Source organism: Ictalurus punctatus, chromosome 18 (assembly GCF_001660625.3).
Source record: "Ictalurus punctatus breed USDA103 chromosome 18, Coco_2.0, whole genome shotgun sequence".
Lineage (NCBI taxonomy): Eukaryota > Metazoa > Chordata > Actinopteri > Siluriformes > Ictaluridae > Ictalurus > Ictalurus punctatus.
This window is the reverse complement of record NC_030433.2, coordinates 5,907,079-5,926,824: the sequence shown is the minus strand read 5'-3', so window position 1 is coordinate 5,926,824 and position 19,746 is coordinate 5,907,079. Positions and strand designations below refer to the sequence as shown.

The following is a 19,746-nucleotide window of genomic DNA, read 5'->3' as shown; positions in this document are numbered from 1 at the left end:
CTGTTTCAAACAGTTGTGTAAGTATTTTAGTCTGAAGTTTATATTTGTAACACTCAGTTTGTGGATTTTATTTTAAATTAAAAAAAAAAAGATGGTACTGAAAGCTTGCCCCCAACCCTTCAGATTAATTGATGATGATGATAATAATAATAATCAGCCAACTAATTGGTTATGAAAATAATCGTTAGTCGCAGCCCTAGTTGTAATAGATATATGAATGAATTCTCGAAATCCAGTTGTAAAGAGCTGTTAACCAAGCTTAGCTCAAGAGGTCGAGGAGGTTGTACATCAACCTTTTCTCACCCGTTATGCCACTATTTTATAGCAGCTGCAAACAAACAACACCGAGATGCTTGAACTTGATGGTTCTTTGAGTCTGGTAAGAAAGCAAAACAAACACAGGCAGGAACTTTTTATTTCCCAGAGACTTTCTTCAAAAGAGTTCATGACCTTTGGAAAATAACCTCATGTCTTTGACCTCAGAAGCTCTTAGTTTAGTGCTACACTGCTTTTGGATTCTGCAGGGAGTTGGGAGCGAGCGCCGACGAGTCCCCACCGAGCCAGAAGGAAGTGTCTGTGCACAGTGTCGAAGTGCTGATGCTTGCAACTGAGGAATTGGTGACCTTTTAGAAAGAGTACAGGATGTGCTGGAATTATTAAAATACTGACCACTTACTAACCACTTCAGAGTGGTCAGAGTCTGGGAGAGAAACACATGATTAACCCCTTTTACCGTTCTACACTTGTCTATGCGAAAGCCTAAAATGGCCTCGTGGTGTTCTAAACTGTAATATGTTTCGAAATAAACCATGATCGGACATACTGTACAGTTATAGGAAACTATTCAGTGGAGTTTGTCATGTTAATACGAAACCACAAACTCCTTGCTCTTGAAGATTTCCTGTATCTGTAAACTTCAAGCCTTAGCGCTAACACCGGAGACTCCTTCCAAAAATGCTTACATCTCCTCACAGAAAACAATTGCCTGTTTTTAATTCGTTTACATGAAGTGTCTGCCAAACAAGTGCGTGTGTAAGTTGTTACTATAGAAACAATGATCTGTTGGAGCTAGCATGTTTATATAAACCTATGATTTGCCTTGTGGTTGAAATTACGGTCAGATTTGCTGTGATTAAAAATTATAACAGGGTCTTGGCAATCTTCTTATAGCCTAGGCCATCTTTATGTAGAGCAACAATTCTTTTTTTTTTTTTTAGATCCTCAGAGAGTTCTTTGCCATGAGGTGCCATGTTGAACTTCCAGTGACCAGTATGAGGGAGTGTGAGAGGGATGACACCAAATTTAACACACCTGCTCCCCATTCACACCTGAGACCTTGTAACACTAACAAGTCACATGACACCGGGGAGGGAAAATGGCTAATTGGGCCCAATTTGGACATTTTCACTTAGGGGTGTACTCACTTTTGTTGCCAGCGGTTTAGACATTAATGGCTGTGTGTTGAGTTATTTTGAGGGGACAGCAAATTTACACTGTTACACAAGCTGTACACTCACTACTTTACATTGTTGCAAAGTGTCATTTCTTCAGTGTTGTCACATGAAAAGATTTAATCAAATATTTACAAAAATGTGAGCGGTGTACTCACCTTTGTGAGATACTGTACATACTGTCAAGCATGGTGGTGGAAGTGTGGTGATGTGGGGATGCATTGCTGCTTCAGGGCCTGGGCAGTTTGCAATAATTGAGGGAAACATGAATTCTGCTCTCTGAAGGAGAATGTCTGTACTTCAGTCCTGAAGTTGAAATTGAAACGCAACTGGATTATGCTGCAACAAAGTGATCCAAACATAGGAGTAAGTGCTAGTCCAAGAAGTAAGCGAAAGGCTAATCTCCAGTTTTCAGAAGTGTTTGGTTACAGTTATCGCTGGTAAAGGTGGCACAACCAGATTTTATGTTTAAGGGGGCTATTAGTTTTTCACATTGTTGATAGGTGTTGGATAACCTTTTTTGATTCAGTAAAAAAAAGCAACAAAAAAAACCCACCCCTTTATTGTGTGTTTACACAGGTTCCCTTTGTTTTATGTTGTATTTCGTTTGAAGGTCTAAAACTATTCAGTATGAGAGATGCACAGAAACAGAAGAAATACTTTTCACAGCAGTGTAGGATTTAAAATCCTGATTTCATGTTCCTTTTATAACTCCATAATGAAATGCCATATGGCTTGCCACTGTGTGTGCACTTGTCTCTGTAAGAGTGTCGCTTTCTATGCTGCATGACTACGCTAGAACCATTCATCTTTCTGCTGTGCATCGTTTCTGACGTGCAGTTCATTAACATCTCTGCAGAACATGATACTGTATGCATTTGGCCCAAGGCTGACGAGATGTTGAAATTATGCCACAATGTTTAACACATGCAATGTTCATGTGAGTTTGGGGTTTTGCCTTGAGCAGCATCGTTGAACATCCCTTAAGTCACCTTAGATAAAAGCATCTCCTGTATTATTGTCCTGTCCCGTTAAACAACACCTCTTACTGGTGGTCACCTGTCGTCACTTACTGGCAGTGCGTGTTCTGACAATACACATTGCGAGAGGTCATGTCCTAATCAAAGACAGAATGCAAGCTCTGCAGAAATTTCTTTTGGTGCCAAGTAGGTCAGGCTGCAAAATACTGCAGTAAACATAAGCAGAGGTTCATTTAGTAAAAGTAAATGTGTGGCGGTCTGGCAAACTGCATAAAAATATACATGGTTTCCTGAAATACATTTCTCTTTTACGTGCATCTCAACCTGTAAAATTCTAGCATTTTAAAATCTGAGAATCATGGACATTGACAGTCAGTATCTGATTACAGATACTGTGTCCGTTTTGCTACGGCATGTAGCTTTCCAACAACTTGGTCAAAGCCTGATGTTCACCGTGTGAGGAAATCGCATTTAGCTAGCAAGGTAGAATTATCTTCTTTTCCTTTTATGGCTGTTTGCCAGAATTCAGCCACAGTGATGTCTGATGGGTTTTCCTAGACTGCTACACAATTTGTTTGAAGCTTGGCTTGGAGGATATTTGTATTTGCTGCATCTTGCCCAAATGTGTGGTTAAGCCTGTCCCAGCCATGCTTTGCTGTTACCACTGATTGAGCACACCATATTTAGCTTATGGGCTAATTTTAGGTTTTTGACATTTTGAGTCGTTTCATAACCCACATTATTCCATTGTCCCATTTCCCAAAAGTGAAGCAGTACAATTGCCGTTGAGTGGAAGATCAGACATTGTTCGGATGCTTTTTCTTTATTTCCACATAATCTCTTGCCGTCTGTGAGCTGATCTCATATGAGCTTTATTCAAGGATGGTGCATTCTCCTTGTCTACCTTAAAGTAGGTTACCCTACTGTCTGACCTTTTTCCAAACTTGAGCTATATATTAGGTACATGTTCCACATTCGTTTGGTAGGTTTAGGGCCATTTTGAAGACAGCGTGTATTTTTATCAACAAGATCAGGAGAAAAAGTAGTGTGTGATATCTATAGCACTCCTGGAGCCCTTCGCAATGCCCTCGTGAGTCTCTGTGAACGAGCTTTAGTCCTGATCCTGCTCAAACACTTGCTCAGGTTTGGCCTCAAACCAGCTCATTGAAGCATTCTTCACATAAACATACCATTTATACATTCAAAGTGGACAGTTTAAGTGAATGCTCTTCTATGTGACTAATAAATGTCATCACTCTTCCTAGTTGATTTAACGATCAGTTTGTGAAAGAATTAGATGTTTACATTATTTTATTTTTATATAGATTTTTTTTTATATATATATAAGCAGTCACAACCCCTTCCATTTCATGGAAAGAATGATTCACAAGCTATTTTTAGCATTTGCCTGAGAACGCTGGAACATCTTTAAACCTTTTTGATGCATCTCGGTCCTCTTCTGCAAAATTGAACTGGTGAGAAATATGGTGTTGGTGTGTTAGAAATTTGAGATAAATTTAGATCACGGTTCCTTCATCATTAACAGTTTCCCTGTGAGATTTCTTTTAAGCGTAGGTTTGTTGTCAGCTCAGCTGTACATTGATTTTTATTCAAATCTTTAAATTTATATTCGGAAGCAAAGGCGTCAGTCCACAATAAGGGCAAATCGTTTGCTTTAAACTGTCTGAAGAGAACACCCAGAACTTGTTTGTCGGTTGATGCCAGCTTGAGCTTAAAGTACTGAATGTGTGATTCTTTATGTTCCTACATCTTCAGTGCTTTGAGTGCATGCTAAACTTATAATGGCCCTTTAGTCGTCCTTAAGAGTGCTGTCTGGAGACATGCATCCTTAAGGTAGTGCTGGGAATAAAGTTCTGGTATTATGGAAGCACTGCTTGTTTAAAGAAACGGATTCAGTGCTACGCTGATGGAAAAGACGCTGATGGATGAAACATGGTGGTTTTTATAGTTTAAATTTTTTTTTTTATAGTGAGCTGCTCTCTGTGCTTATTTCTGACCGCATACTTTGTTTCCTCTCTAGTGGGTGACAAAGTTCCTGCCGATATCCGCCTAACGTCTATCAAATCCACCACACTACGAGTGGACCAATCCATTCTGACAGGTAAGATGTGACCATTAATGTATCATTTCATTCACAGTTTATGGAGTTTACATGCTTGAGTATAGGTAGGGAATGTTTTGACTATATTATTTAGCTAGCCGACTCTAAGTAAAAGCTCCGGTTTGTTGCCCAATTCCAAGTTGCTTTTACCCAGATTAAATTACTAAGAATGTCACATTTCGAGAAATACCTTCTGTCGAAGATGCTAAAACAAGTACAAGCTGCTAAAGTTGTATGGTGATGACTGGTACTTCTAATTGGAGGGAAAATAAACACTGTACTTCACTGTAGTGTGGAAGATGAAAATACAGTGTTCCTTCCAGGATTCTGACCTTAATGGGAGATCAATGATGTCTGTAACTTGGTAAAGGTGGAAAGAGTGTGAGAGAGAGGAAACTCTTCAGTAGGGCTTAATTTAGCTTCACTACCTTAATTGGTAAAGTTTCTGCATAATGTCCATTCTTGGCCATTCTTTTTTCTTTTTCCTCCAGATCTTTAGTTAATTTAGGTAATTGCATATTAGCTCTCTCTGCTTGGTCCTCGACGTTCTATGATAATCATGATATGGGGATTTTCTTCAGCGCTGAATTAGTTTTTGTGTACATGCAGCCAAATAAGCTGATGACGCAGTGGTTGGCAGAATTCAGGTGTACTTAAGCTGGAATAGAGTAAACTGACCTGGGCCCAGGTTGATGTAATATCAATACAGTGATGTATGATCTCAGGGGTTTTTTTGGGCGGGGGGGGTTCCCCCCTCCCTCCCCTGAGATAACTTTGTTTTTATGCATTTTTAACGCTTGAGTCAGTAAAAGCTGAAAATGTTGAAACTTTTTGTAATAGAGAGTTTAAATGGAGCATGAGGTGGGCATCCAACTAATTTTCCAAGTAGCAGACTGCGGATCCTAGTTAGACACTTTCAAGCCTTGAATGGTTTTAGTACTCACTGTTTAGAGCATTTAAGGCTTAATTTCTGTGCTTATACCAACCTTTTTAAAACGTGAATGCAGTGTGGAAAGCTCTGTTCAGAGGGCTGGTAGTTCTCACGCTCAGCTTTGCTGTGAATTTAACAGCCTCGGGTCGAGAAGGACCAGAAAGGCATTTTCTAATTCTAGACCAGTGACGCTGAGCAGCTGTTGGCGATTGGGATTTAAAAAATTTATAAAGCCCTTATTAAAACTGGTCTAGTTCATTTGAAATGCGATGAGTTTAATAACAGGGTTTCCTGTGAATCCATTGTATGAAAAGTATTAAATCAGTTTTGTGAAAAGTAAAGTTGCAGGGGACAAAAGCACTACTAGAGGTATTAAATTTTTCATTTTAATCATTTCTAGAAAGTATTAAAACAGTACCGTGAGGAATAGTAGGCAACTGCAGATTAGTTCGTAACATATTCCTGATTTTACACATTTGATCTCGGCTTCCTTTTCCGCCTGATTATATTCCGATAACCAGTTATCACTGATCTAATGTTATTTTAATAAATGTAATCGAACTGTTTTATTCGGTGGTTTTAGTGGTGTCTAGGTGAGTCTGGCTATCAGCACTCATTAAATATCTAATATAATGCATAATGTACCTTTTTGGGCTGCTTGATTTTTTTTGTTATTTTTTTTTCCTTGAGTTTTGAGCAAGATACTCATTTTTAGCTGTAGGCTGACATGCAGGTTTTAATTACAAGCGTTAAGTAAAAACCTGTCTTTGACAGTTGACTGTAAACACAGTAAGATATCATTTGTGTGGCAGCCTGGGAAAACTTGGAAAACTGCAGGCATGTATCTCAACCAAAGTAAAGTATGATAATTACCAAAAGTGCTAAAGGGAGGAACTTTCTTTTTAAGGATTCCATTCCACCTGCAGCACAGTAGCATCAGAGATGTTTTGAAGGCCGGTATCTGATTGCAAACTGAACTGATTAGACAGTTCACTTTGGCACGTTGCTATCCAGCAACTCAAAGCGTGACCGGCTCCTTACCAAACACCTCAATGATCTTTAGAGAAAGGAAGATAAAAGATAATTTTATTTTTCGTCTTTTTTTTTATTTTTATTTTTTTTTATTCTAGTTCTACATCAGTGACATCTGACACTTTTCCCAAACTGCCATATGCTTAAGTTATGCACAGTGAGCTTGTAATTGCATTCATATACAAACTTTTTTGCAGCTCTATTGTTGTCAAAAAGCACTAAATTAAATTTGGCACTACCTGCAGCTACCCTGAAAAAGCTCTGGTGTTGGACATAATGTAATTGATCCAGACTGACCGTATCAGCAGAAGTGCAAAACATTTGCCGTTTCACCATTTTGTTGTCCGATTTGTCTTGTGTTTCTCTATAGGAGAGTCTGTATCAGTCATTAAACACACAGACCCAGTCCCTGACCCACGGGCTGTAAACCAGGACAAGAAGAACATGCTGTTCTCTGTAAGTTTGAATTAGCAACATATGATCCATTCTGCATGGCATGTTTAATATCTATGCACATCATTTTTGAGGATCTTGTCCTAATTAGTACTTAAGGATGAGATGTTGAACACAGTGTTGTTTTCAACTTATTTCTGTGCCTATGCTTTGGCAGGGCACTAACATTGCCGCTGGTAAGGCTGTGGGTGTCGTGGTGGCCACGGGTGTGTACACAGAAATCGGCAAGATCCGTGACGAAATGGCCTCCACGGAGCAAGAACGCACACCACTGCAGCAAAAGCTGGACGAGTTCGGAGAGCAGCTCTCCAAAGTCATCTCTCTCATCTGCATCGCCGTGTGGATCATAAATATCGGTCACTTTAACGACCCGGTGCACGGGGGCTCCTGGATCCGTGGTGCTGTCTACTACTTTAAGATCGCCGTGGCGCTGGCCGTAGCTGCCATCCCTGAAGGGCTTCCCGCCGTCATTACCACTTGCCTCGCGCTGGGCACTCGTCGCATGGCCAAGAAGAACGCCATTGTGCGCTCGCTGCCTTCCGTGGAGACCTTGGGCTGCACATCGGTTATTTGCTCAGACAAGACTGGCACCCTGACCACCAACCAGATGTCTGTATGCAGGGTGAGGAACGTTGCCTGGTTAAAATATATAAAGTTTTTCAACGTTCGTTTGCATAATCAAGGCCTTGCTTATGGAGGGATGTTTGGCATGCTGTTATAGAAAAATAATCAGTCATTGAGGCAGCAGTGTGAAGCAAAGTTCCTTTTAGTCGATTTATTTTTTTCCTCCTATAACCGCAAATGTTTTATTTGCCAATGCTAACATTTGAAAAAGATTTTTATTTAAGAAGGCCACTTCTTTTTAGCCACTTATCGTTATGTCTAATGTTATGGAACGTCCAAAAGACTTCCTGTTATCATAGATTTAAACAGTCATTTCCTGACCATCCTCTCTCCTTTTCCCTTTCTTGAAGTTAATAATAACAACTCGTCACGTTACCAACAAATCTCAAGACTTCTTTACGGCAGAAAACTTTAGACTTGTGTTTGTCAGACTGTCAGAGTATGCTGTTACAGAAAGTTCATCAACGACCAATCTGAATCAAGAATTCAACAGCGCTGTGGTACATTAGGGATTAAATAATCCAGAATGATCGTTTAGTAAATAATCTACGCAAAGTTCCTTTTATCCTAAACATAGTTGATCGGCTGACGCATTTTGTGTCTGATGCTTGCTTGATGTAGCTTGCACATAAAAGGAAGTTGAGCATGCCTAAACACACACCTCCTTCAAGCCACTTGGTTTGGTATTCAGTAATCTGATCCTGAATGACTCACGGTTCTCTATAAAATAAATAAATAAATAAATAGTGCCAAATTGATGTTGATCATCAAATAGTTTTTTTGTCATGTTTATAGTAACCACACACCAACAAAAATCTGCTTGAAGTTTCTTGGATGGTAATGCAATTCTGACTTGATTTGTTTGAAATTCAAACTTATTCTTATGTGTAAATAAAGTTATTTAGTTGAGAGCTATGCTGAACTGAACTTCAGTGCAAAACTAAAGTAGCATGCTTTTGGCACCAAACTTCTACTAGAATAAAAGAGAACTTGAGTACATTTTCATTTTGACTTATTTTTAAGGAGACCTTAGTGTGCTATAATGACCTTGTCTCTTATATTGATCGATCACATCTCTGACAAGCTATATTATAGCTACTACCTCTTCTCTCCTTTTTCCTTATTCTACCAAGTTTGCCTTATAATGCAATCCTTTTTTTTTCCCCCTCCCTCAATTTGTCTTTACCTTTATCACACTTTCTAAATGTCATATTCCCCCCCCGCCCCCTCTTACATTAACACCACAGTCCACCTCTTCCAGCCGGCTTTGCTCCATCACTACTCTTTGAATGCTCATCAGTATGCGGTACTCAGTTACTTGCAGTGGTGTTGCATAACTGGCCTTGTGTTTCGGAGCTCTGTTTTACTTAGCAGTCATGGTACTGCAGACTTCTCACACACACACACCTACAAGTGTACACTTGCGTGCACTTGTGCAAGAACAGAACCGGTTTGGTGTCTCTGAATGGTGTTATGAGCTGTAGAAAATCAAATTCAGATCTGCTTTATGACGCATGTTGTTGCCAGATATGCAGGTATCAGGTCGAGCAGGATAAGATTGGCTAAAATCTTTTGCTATGAACACTCCGTTGCCGCTTTTTCCTCTAATGTTAAAAGGGTGGCTTTAAAAATAGCCGTTTGTCAGAAGGAATGTAATCTGTTTTGTTTATCTCTTTACTCTCACCAGCTCTATCCTGTCTGTTATGTAGATTGTTTTATGTAAGCGTGATCGCTAAAACCGAGAGAAAGAGAGAGAAGAGTGCACTGAGCTTTTATTTGGAGTTTACTTGCTCGAACCATTCTCATGGCACCACCCACTCGGATTTGCCAAGCGAAGTGCCAGCTCCATGCTTTTACTCTATTGTGTTTCTCTGTATTCTCTCTTTCTTGCTCACTATTTGCTGTATCTCTATGGTGACATGGTTGCTGTGTCCAAAGGCTCTGGTTTTCCTCACCGGAAAAGTCCCAGTGCCAATGTGGCTATTGGCCAACACTAATATACTGTTCTTGTTTTCAGTATATTTTAGTCAGTACTGACCCCTACATGACCCCCCCCCCCCCCCCCCCCCCCCCCCAAAGCACCCTGAGGTTTTTGTATTCCCAGGATAGATCTTTTGATGTACTGCAGTGTTTTTATGCGCCACCTGCTGGTGATTTTGACAGCATGCATGCCCGTGTGTGTGTTTCAGATGTTCATCATCGACCAGGTGCGGGGCGACAGCTGCTCTCTCAAAGAGTTCACCATTACTGGTTCTACATACGCTCCTGAAGGACAAGTGTGAGTTGGTTTATTCGGTATAGACTTACTGAACTTGGAACTGTTTTCCTGTGATGCAGGTTTATTAAAAGAGCTTTTGTTATTTTTTAACACTCTTTATATCTGCTCAGGTTCCAGGACGGGAAACCAGTGAAATGCTCCAAGTATGACGCTCTGGTTGAGATGGCCACAATCTGTGCCCTGTGCAATGACTCCTCTTTGGACTATAACGAGGTTTGTTAATAAAATCGTTAAAGATTGGAAAGGAGATTTTTCCACTGTACCCGTTAATTTGACCGACGTATCCATCTCTTCCTTTTCTTCTCACGCGTTTCCTGTTTGTGGTTTTCTGTCCCCAGGCGAAAGGAGTGTATGAGAAGGTCGGAGAGGCGACTGAAACGGCTCTCACGTGCCTGGTGGAGAAGATGAACGTGTTCGACAATGATCTCAAAACCCTTCCCAAGATTGAACGGGCCAACGCTTGCAACTCTGTAAACAGTCATTTCTACTGTGTCTGTGTGTGAAATATGGCCGGTTTTATAGTCAGCTAATCATATGTTCAATTCTTCTTTCGCTCAGGTTATTAAGCAGCTGATGAAGAAAGAATTCACACTGGAGTTCTCGCGGGACAGGAAGTCCATGTCTGTGTACTGCACCCCCAACAAGGGGCGCTCCGCACTCGGCAAGATGTTCGTCAAGGTAATTGCGGATAAGAGGATTTTTCTGATCTCTCTGAGCACCTATTCAAGAACTGCCATCGCTTTAACAATTAAAAAGAAAGCCCGTTTACCGTTCTGTTATTTCAAGATAATGTCTTTTGTGTGATAACGAACTGAATGCTGGGTAAGGACTTGGATTAATGCATGATGGGAATTTAATCACATGACTTCTTCTTTTACACTATTTGCTATGCCAATTGTTTCCTCTTTTATCAGGCAGCCATCTAGTTGTACTTAGGTCGCATGATGTAACGATAATTTGTTTCGTAGGAGAATGAGAAAAATGAAACATTGCCAGTGCTTTTAGCACAGTCTGGAAGACTTTTTTTTTTTTTTTCCCCCCCACGTTTTCCCAAGCTCTAACAACATGACTCCGCTTATAACTGGCTTCATAATTAGCACCAAGGGCGTCATTTGTACGCAAGCTATTACTTTTTGTGCACGAAGCCGCTGGTGCAAATTATTTTGTGTTTAGCCACACACACCCCACTCACTCTATTATAGCATCAATCTCAGAAGTCAGAACTGTTTCCCTGTTGTCTCCCAGTAGTTTGCTTGACCTCTATTTCTGTCTATTTTAATGAATTAATGAAGATGCCAAGTGGAGTGCTGCTGGGAATTATTTATTTATCCTCTGTAATCAGTGCATCAGCAGGTTGAACTAATTGTTTTGTATGACCTCTATTTACATTCTTATTTTTTTAGTTGATGCTGCTAGATTAATCAAAAACCATTCCAATTGCTTCAAATTATGGTTGTTAATCAAAGCCATCATGAGCTGAATTGAAGACAGACTAACGCTTAATTCTGAAGGAGAAACATTCCCTTAGAGCCTTTCCAGGCAGGAGGATTAGCCTTAGCCTGATGTTGACTGTGTATTTACTTGTTAATTTAATTCTTAATTCATGATTTATTTGGTTTGTGTTTGTGAAGGGTGCTCCAGAGGGAGTTATTGACAGGTGTACACACATCCGTGTGGGCAGTAATAAGGTCCCTCTGACGCCAGGCATCAAGGAGAAGATCCTGTCGGTGATCCGTGAGTACGGGACAGGACGGGACACGCTGCGTTGCCTGGCCTTGGCCACACGGGACAATCCGATCAGCAAAGAAGAGTTTCGGCTGGAAGATTCGTCTCGCTTTGTCGAGTACGAGGTCAGAAACCGTACCGTGTGAAACGGTCTCAGTCTCACGCCTCTATTACTCTATAAGCAATTGGAAATTATATTTAGCAAGTTTACTAGAGATATAACTGGAACTGGCTATTTAAACCTCTCGTTTAACATTACAGCTATGTGGGTTTCATTAAAATTATTGCCAAATTGAAAATTTCAGAAATGTGAACAGCTCACTCGTGAAGTTTGCGATGCAAATGATCTGTAATTTTTCCACCACTAGGAGGCACTCATCTGCCACCTATCTAGAAATGTACTCAGATGTGTAAAGCTGAACATGACTCCTGTGGCGTTTTTACCTATACCTATATCTTTACAGACTGATCTGACGTTCGTGGGTTGCGTGGGCATGCTGGACCCTCCCAGGGCCGAGGTGGCCGCCTCAGTCAAGCTGTGCCGCCTGGCAGGTATCCGGGTCATCATGATCACCGGCGACAACAAGGGCACGGCCGTGGCTATCTGCAGGCGTGTCGGTATCTTCAAAGAGAACGAGGACGTCTCGCGCATGGCCTTCACAGGCCGCGAGTTCGACGACCTGTCGCCTTCGACTCAGCGTGAAGCTGTACTCAGCGCCCGCTGCTTTGCGCGTGTCGAGCCTTCGCATAAATCTAAGATTGTGGAGTACTTACAGTCCTATGATGAGATCACAGCCATGGTAATGGGTCCTTTTTTTATTTTTACATTTTATTTTTTTTATTTATTTAAATTCTGCATACTAATTAACATTAGATATCGTTATGGATTACTTACTGTGGTTTTTCTAATCCTGTTGTTTCTCTGCTCCAGACTGGTGATGGTGTAAACGATGCCCCTGCACTGAAGAAGGCAGAGATAGGCATAGCAATGGGCTCAGGCACAGCTGTGGCAAAGACAGCCTCTGAGATGGTGCTGGCTGATGATAACTTTGCTACCATCGTAGCAGCCGTAGAGGAGGGGCGAGCCATCTACAACAACATGAAGCAGTTTATCCGCTACCTCATTTCCTCCAACGTAGGAGAGGTGGTCTGGTAAGAACCCATGTCTGTTTAGTACCCTGAACCTCCGATGATGCTCCGCTGTCATGCTGTAGAACTGTGATCAAAACTCTTTTTGTGTAACCGACGCAGCATTTTCCTGACTGCGGCTTTGGGATTCCCTGAGGCTCTGATCCCGGTGCAGTTGCTGTGGGTTAACCTGGTGACAGACGGTCTCCCTGCTACAGCCCTTGGCTTCAACCCACCCGATTTGGACATCATGAGTAAACCCCCACGCAACGCCAAGGAACCCCTCATCTCCGGCTGGCTCTTCTTCCGATACCTGACTATTGGCTGTAAGCGCACTTGATATCAGCTTCAATGACGATGCCAATAGAGAAAGCAGGGATTTTATAGGTCTTTGTACAGGGTTTGTACAAGGTGCTCGAATTTTGGCTTTTTGAAATTGAAGTACTGGAAAATTAATTATTAAAAAAATGAATAAATACGAACACACTAAATAATTTTAAAGTGTTTATTTTTTCTATAGAACATGAATACAATCCTTTCACTCAAAATGTGACACCCATATGACACAACGATGTAATGAATATGCTAATTAATGCATGACATCATTTAGCAATGTTTGGACACAGTGCTCCTGTCGCTCACTTGAAATATATATTGACATCACGGTGAAGATGTAGCAGTGCCTGGAAAATGCAAATTTATTCCATCATGTCATGGCTGGGAAAAGGTGCTATGTAAAAATTGGTTATGTTTAAAAAATAAAAAATTACTATTAATTATATATATTTTTTGAAATTTAAAAAGAATGTTTGAATGACATCTCTTGTATAGTCCAAAAACAAAAATAGTGCTTGAAAAGTCCTTGAATTTCATTATAAAGCATCTGTATGAACCATAGCAACTTAGCATCTTAGCAACTCGGAGAGAGACAAATTTAGCATATTTTTTCAGTTTATAAGGTGCTGTTCTTGCCGTCTTGAATTGTCATACTGCGGTGCTGTTGAATTTTATATCTCTTTAATAAATAAACCGTAATCAAACACTTCACATGCTCTTATTGAAAAATAACGAACTTCAGGTAAAGCAGCAGAACAACAGAAATTTACAGGAAGGTGTAAATGGTGTTGAATCTGTGTTCTGTAGGCTACGTCGGTGCCGCCACAGTTGGAGCTGCTGCTTGGTGGTTTATTGCTGCTGAAGACGGACCAAGAGTTAGCTTGTACCACCTGGTTAGTGCTTTTAATTTGCGTACACACAGTGGGTGTATGTAAACTTTACACGTACCCTCAGTAACAAAATCCTGTAGAAATCTTCCTCTAAAGTTATTTCTGCTGTATCTAAAATAGCTGAGCTGATTCCCTAGCTACTACTGACTATTTTGATTTCAAATTTCTGATTTTCTTCCCGCAGAGTCACTTCCTCCAATGTGGACCGGAGAACCCAGAGTTTGCGGGCATTAATTGTGAGGTGTTCGAGTCGCCTTACCCCATGACCATGGCACTGTCTGTGCTCGTCACCATCGAGATGTGCAATGCCCTCAACAGGTCAGTGTTTTACAAGTACTTTTCAGATGTGTAGACTGCATACAACTTGAATTATTTCAGGTCTTACTCACGACGGGGTTTCTCATTGGCCGCTTTGTTTTTTTTCAGTGTGTCTGAAAACCAGTCTCTGCTGCGCATGCCCCCGTGGGAGAACGTATGGCTGCTGGGAGCTATCTGCCTCTCCATGTCCCTCCACTTCCTCATCCTCTACGTGGAGCCTCTGCCGGTATGAGCCACACTATACAGAGATCAATCTAATAGATGAGAGAGAGTACAGCTGGTTCTGAGATGTGTTTTCAGACATGTTTTTATAAAATGTTGATCAGGAGTCTGTTTGAGCATAATTGGCCTTTCTTGCTGAATGAGAAGGATACTTTAGACAAAGTGGGCTTTAGAAAAGAAAAAAAAAGACGCTGCTTTCCTGCACCGTCCGTGACTGGCACTGCGCCTGTAATACCTTACCTTACCTTCATAATTTAATTAAAAAAAAAAAAAAAAAAAAAAAAACGTGCGTTTGGCCCCACGTATTTGTTTCGCGAAGTCTTCATTTCCCATATCGATTTCTGTCTCTCGCTCTGCCGTCCTCAGATGATCTTTCAGATCACGCCACTGAACATGACCCAGTGGCTGATGGTGCTGAAGATCTCACTGCCCGTCATCCTACTGGACGAGGTGCTGAAATTCGCAGCCAGGAATTACCTCGAACCCGGTAAAGATTTGGACTCGCCCTCGGAAAAGTCCTGCTCGCTCAGCACCTGCACCGAGGGCATCTCCTGGCCGTTCGTGGCTCTCTCACTCCCCCTGGTGCTCTGGATCTACAGCATCGACACTAACCTGGCTGAAATGTTCTGGTCCTGACTCATTTGAGCACAGAAACACAACCCTCTCCCCACCTCTTCCCTTCACTCAGTGTGTAGATAGAAAGAATGTGTGTGTATGTATGTATGTGTGTGTGAAGTGTGCCTGTGCACCAGTGAATGTGCACGAGGAGGACCGCGTTAACACGAACATAACAATAATATAATAAATGTAACAAAGTTCTTTTTAAAAACCATGTCTAGCGGGTATGGAGGGGACCACATAGAGCTGAATTCTTTAAGTATTAATGATCATTATTATCATTATTATTATTCCCACATCTGTGGATGTTCTGCTGGTTTGGTCTTAACACAGTTTGTCATTATTATTATTATTTTTTTTAGTTTAAGAATTTGCATTTCAAACAAAGTAGAAATACTAAATTCATTGTTTTGATTTTTTTTGTGTCCTCCCTTTCAGTGCATGAAGAAAAGCTCTACGATGCGTACCAAGTTTGAACACTATTTTATAACTGTGTTTTTTTGGGGTTTTTTTGTCCGTATTAAAAGGAATCCACTGAGGTGACTTAACGAGGGGTTAAGTTTAGGCAGCCGATTAACTTTTTTTTTTTCTTCTTTTTTTCTCGACCACCCACCCTCCGCCCCATAACACACACAGGCGAATCATTTTCATTTTAGAGAGTAAGGATGCATTTGAAATAAAATGGATTCAGGTTTTTTGTCAAAATGCAGAAATCTGTCAAAAGAAAAAAAAAAAAACGCTATGTACAAGAACAGAATGCATTTTCAGCATCCTACACAGCTGCCTAAACATAGCCAGGTGAGACTAAGAAAGCTGTTTACATTTCTTTATCATGTCCAGTGTGAATGTTCGACTTGTTCAGAGTGGGGGCACAAGAGCATAGGACGGGCGGGTCCGGAGTCAACGCATCGACAAAATCAGATCCTGCTGCATGTTGTGTATCCTGCATGCATTACGTGTGGGTTTTCATTTATTTGTCTGTCTTCCCCTTTGTATAATAACCTCCATTTTGGTGTTTTCCTCATCATTATTATTATTATTTTTTATTTTTTTAAATACCTTAATTATTAAAGCCAGTTTTTCTGCACTGGGCAGAGCACAGCTACCTCAATACAGTCTGATTAGTTTCTCGCCTCACTGAGCTTTACACATCTTGTGTATGACCCTGTTGCTATGAGGAGGTGTGCCCCTCTTGGCTTGTGCAGAAAAAAAAAATCAAATCATCGTGTCCCTGATTATTATTATTTTGTTTTGTTTTTTTCCATTTTTTGTTTTAGTTTTAGTTTTAAGGATGTATTTTCTTTTGTATTTTATAATTGATTTGACTTGTATTAACTTAATTTAGAAGTGTTTGAGGCAGGGTGGTGTGGGTGAGTCATGGATGTAAATGTTGCCATCTACGGCGTAAGGGTCGGAGACGAAAAACTGTTAACGTGATCGGTTTAGTAAATAATCGTACCTTTAGACCATGGATTTTATGATGCAAAACCAAAATGTTTCACTCTCCCCTTTTTTTTCTACTTCAAGAAAATACATTCATGGACCATTTGAATTAAAACAAAAAAAGAAAGTGCGTTGTCTGTTTATTTTACTGGCTTTTTTTTGTTAACATAGTCTATATATCTAATATATATATATATATGTAGAGTTACAGGAGCAATTATACTTGAAATAATGTACATACAAAAAGAAGTTAACGTGTGACCAGGCAAGCACAAGCTGAAGACCTAGCTTGTGTTACTGCAGGACCCTGTCAGTTTGTACATAGCACATTTACCTTGTACCAATTTACGTTTTCCATCACAAATTGAATGTGTAGCGACCCCAGCTATAAACCTAATCCTTGTTTATGAAAAGCTGCCGTTATTACATGCCAAATGAAGCATGTTATTGGGCCATGGGAGTGGCACTGCCAGTGTTGGTATCTAACAACTCTTTAACAATTCTTTTTTTCACCCCCTTATGCCTTCAATGGGTGTCCCCTTCACTGAGTGAGTATTATTGACATGTCTATTAATATTAACCATGCTACTAAGCTACAGTATTAAGTATGGATTAAGACACTTGGTGTGCTGTTATAGAAAAATAGTCAAAGACATGCTGGTGTGATGCAACCTGATGAGAAGCAATTACGAGTTCTAATTACCACCCGCAAAGTAGATTAGTTTCTTATAACGGTATGTCCTGAAGTGTTTTATTCCTTTTATACCACAGCAATTTGCCAGCACTAAAAGTTTCCTATTGATGAGTGATCCCTAATCCTTTTTTTTTTTTTTTTTTTTTTTTTTTAAATATACATTTATGGTTATGTTTAATGCTTGTGTGTGTGTGTGTGAGAGAGAGAGAGAGATACAAGTTGCACCTTTTTCCTCTCTTTCCTGAAGCCTTCCCAAGAAACTGCAAGGCACAAAGTCTTATCTCCTGAAAACTTTCCTGTTAGAAAATTCTGACACTGCAGACTCTTTCCAAAACTCTTAAATAAATGTCTCCTTATAGAAAGCTTGTTCGATTCCAATAGATAATTCAACAATGTTGTGGTATAATTAACCATAAAAAACTGAAACCTCTTTGGGTTTGTGTTCAGTAAGTGATTGAATTAACAACAGCACTAACGAATATATGAATCTTAAATCCAACAGGGACAAATTATAGCTTCCTTACCAAGAGCCTTACATGGTTTCTGAAATTAATGGCCCCCACCAGCCCCTCATGAACCTTGCTCTGGCTGCCGGCCAACACATTTCTAATTTCTACCTGCACTTGGCTCAGGTGCTCAAGCTTTAAAGGTGCAGTTTGTATTGTTTGAAACTTCCTATACCTGTAATAATCATACAATTAAAAAAAAAGCACAAAATGGCACTTCATTACAGACTTCTGGTTACATTTTTGTGAGTTGGAGAGTAAAACGTGTCTCATTAGTGATAATGCTTCTAATTTCTTTATTTGCACCTTCTCTGTTCCTTTCCTTTATGCAGGTGTAGTTTAACTGCAGTTGAAATTCACTTCACAGGCAGCAGTGTGTTCTATAAATTACAAACTGCCGCTTTAAAATAATCCATAAATATTTTTATTTATTTATATATATATAATATTGCTCTTAAGTGTCTTTAATCAGTCAAATTTTGTCATAACACACGTTCTACGTACCTTCCATTGGAAAAGATTGAAGGGGTCTGGGATGAGTTAATGAAATGACAATATCATGCGCATAGTCTTTTCGTCATGCTTGCTGTCACATCTCTGATGGCTGGCTTGAACCTCAAACTCATCCTCCCCCTCTTCTACTCTTCTTTTCACAGCTTGCGCCTTGTAAGACGTCCCCGTCTCCCTCCAGCTTGTTCTGGGGAGGAAACTGGACAGCTTCTCCTTGTGCATGTGGCATTCCCTCCTCCACATTGTACGCTGCATGATCCTTGGTCTGACCTGTAAGAACAGCTGTTCTTTACCGATGGAGCAAATGATAAACGAAGGACAAAATAAGGCTGAATGGACAACTGTGAATTCTGTTTGCTTCGTAGAGGAGAGTGATAAACTGTGTTCAGGCTGGGCATCCAGCATCCTCGCTCCTCAATTTTGTATGAATGAGAGAATGGCGTCTACCATTACACATCATGCTGCCTTGCAAACAGTTTGTCAGTATAGGTTACATTTATTTCTTTATTTTTTAAACCGTGTAAAATGTCAGTTTTATATACAGTATACATATGTATAATATATAGTAAAATGCATGCCTTCTGTTGTAAGTAGCTAATTTTATCTATATTTATATAGTAGGCCTATTTGCTGTGTACATTGGTGCTCAATGGTATGATATGATGGACATCATTTTACAAATAAACTCATCAGGTTGATTTTATGAACACAAAATTCTTGTGAATTTGTCTTTGTACAGGTGCTATACAAGCGTAATACATTATCAATATGATTATTATGTGCTTTACGGTTGTGTAAAGCAGATATAATACATTTATAGTGTCAGGGACCCATATAACCATAAAATATATTTTTTTTCTCAATCACTTAGACACTAAAACTATGAGAGTCTATGAGAAAAATGTTTGAAAACCATTTATTTGGGTACCAACAGGGAAAGATTCGTTTTCCAAAACTCTAAACACACACACTTCCGATGTGTTGAGCCTTTTGTGCAAAATCGTATACACAAAAGCTTCAATCCTCATTGGTTATACAATGTACTCCTTCAGAAAGCACTAGCACTTAATACAATGAACTCAATTCATCCAAACCTGAACTCAATTAACACACAATTCTCCAGGTGCAAACACTGCAACACAAAATCGTGCACACACCTATCAGAAGCTTGGGATGAATAATTAGGGTCATTTGCTTGGCTTGGAACTAACCAAGTTTGGTTCAAGTGAGAGATACCATGTGTTTGGAGCCAAGTATTTAGTTTTGCCATGGAAGATTGAAATGTGTCCAGATTGTGTGTGTGTGCAGTTTTGGACTTGTGTTTATAGTTTTGAGTAAATGGTACATGGTATCAGGATGGTTGCATATCTATTAGAGCCATAGAGCTGTTTATTCCTGAAATTTCCACCCATAGAACACATTTTAAAAATGTATATAATATATATAAATTAAATTAAAATGGGCAATTTTAAACAGACGTTTCTT

The 19,746-nt window shown here is 40.0% G+C and overlaps 1 protein-coding gene across 2 annotated transcripts in view; it reads left to right on the top strand.

The window, feature by feature from the left end:
* Positions 1-18,947, top strand: part of atp2a2b (ATPase sarcoplasmic/endoplasmic reticulum Ca2+ transporting 2b) — a 32,121-nt gene extending 13,174 nt beyond the window's left edge. The window contains exons 6-21 of one of the 2 annotated variants that reach the window (XM_053687951.1): positions 4,473-4,553; positions 6,887-6,972; positions 7,127-7,591; positions 9,783-9,871; positions 9,982-10,084; positions 10,210-10,341; positions 10,430-10,549; positions 11,503-11,721; positions 12,061-12,396; positions 12,528-12,748; positions 12,848-13,050; positions 13,868-13,953; positions 14,135-14,268; positions 14,377-14,494; positions 14,857-14,977; positions 18,408-18,947. In XM_053687951.1, coding sequence (XP_053543926.1) covers positions 4,473-4,553; positions 6,887-6,972; positions 7,127-7,591; positions 9,783-9,871; positions 9,982-10,084; positions 10,210-10,341; positions 10,430-10,549; positions 11,503-11,721; positions 12,061-12,396; positions 12,528-12,748; positions 12,848-13,050; positions 13,868-13,953; positions 14,135-14,268; positions 14,377-14,494; positions 14,857-14,977; positions 18,408-18,421 — 2,528 coding nt within the window. In that variant the 3' untranslated portion in view covers positions 18,422-18,947. Of the gene's footprint in view, positions 1-4,472; positions 4,554-6,886; positions 6,973-7,126; positions 7,592-9,782; positions 9,872-9,981; positions 10,085-10,209; positions 10,342-10,429; positions 10,550-11,502; positions 11,722-12,060; positions 12,397-12,527; positions 12,749-12,847; positions 13,051-13,867; positions 13,954-14,134; positions 14,269-14,376; positions 14,495-14,856; positions 16,679-18,407 lie in introns of those variants that run through there. The other variant, XM_017492439.3, reaches the window with a different exon arrangement.
* Positions 18,948-19,746: the final 799 nt, after the last annotated feature.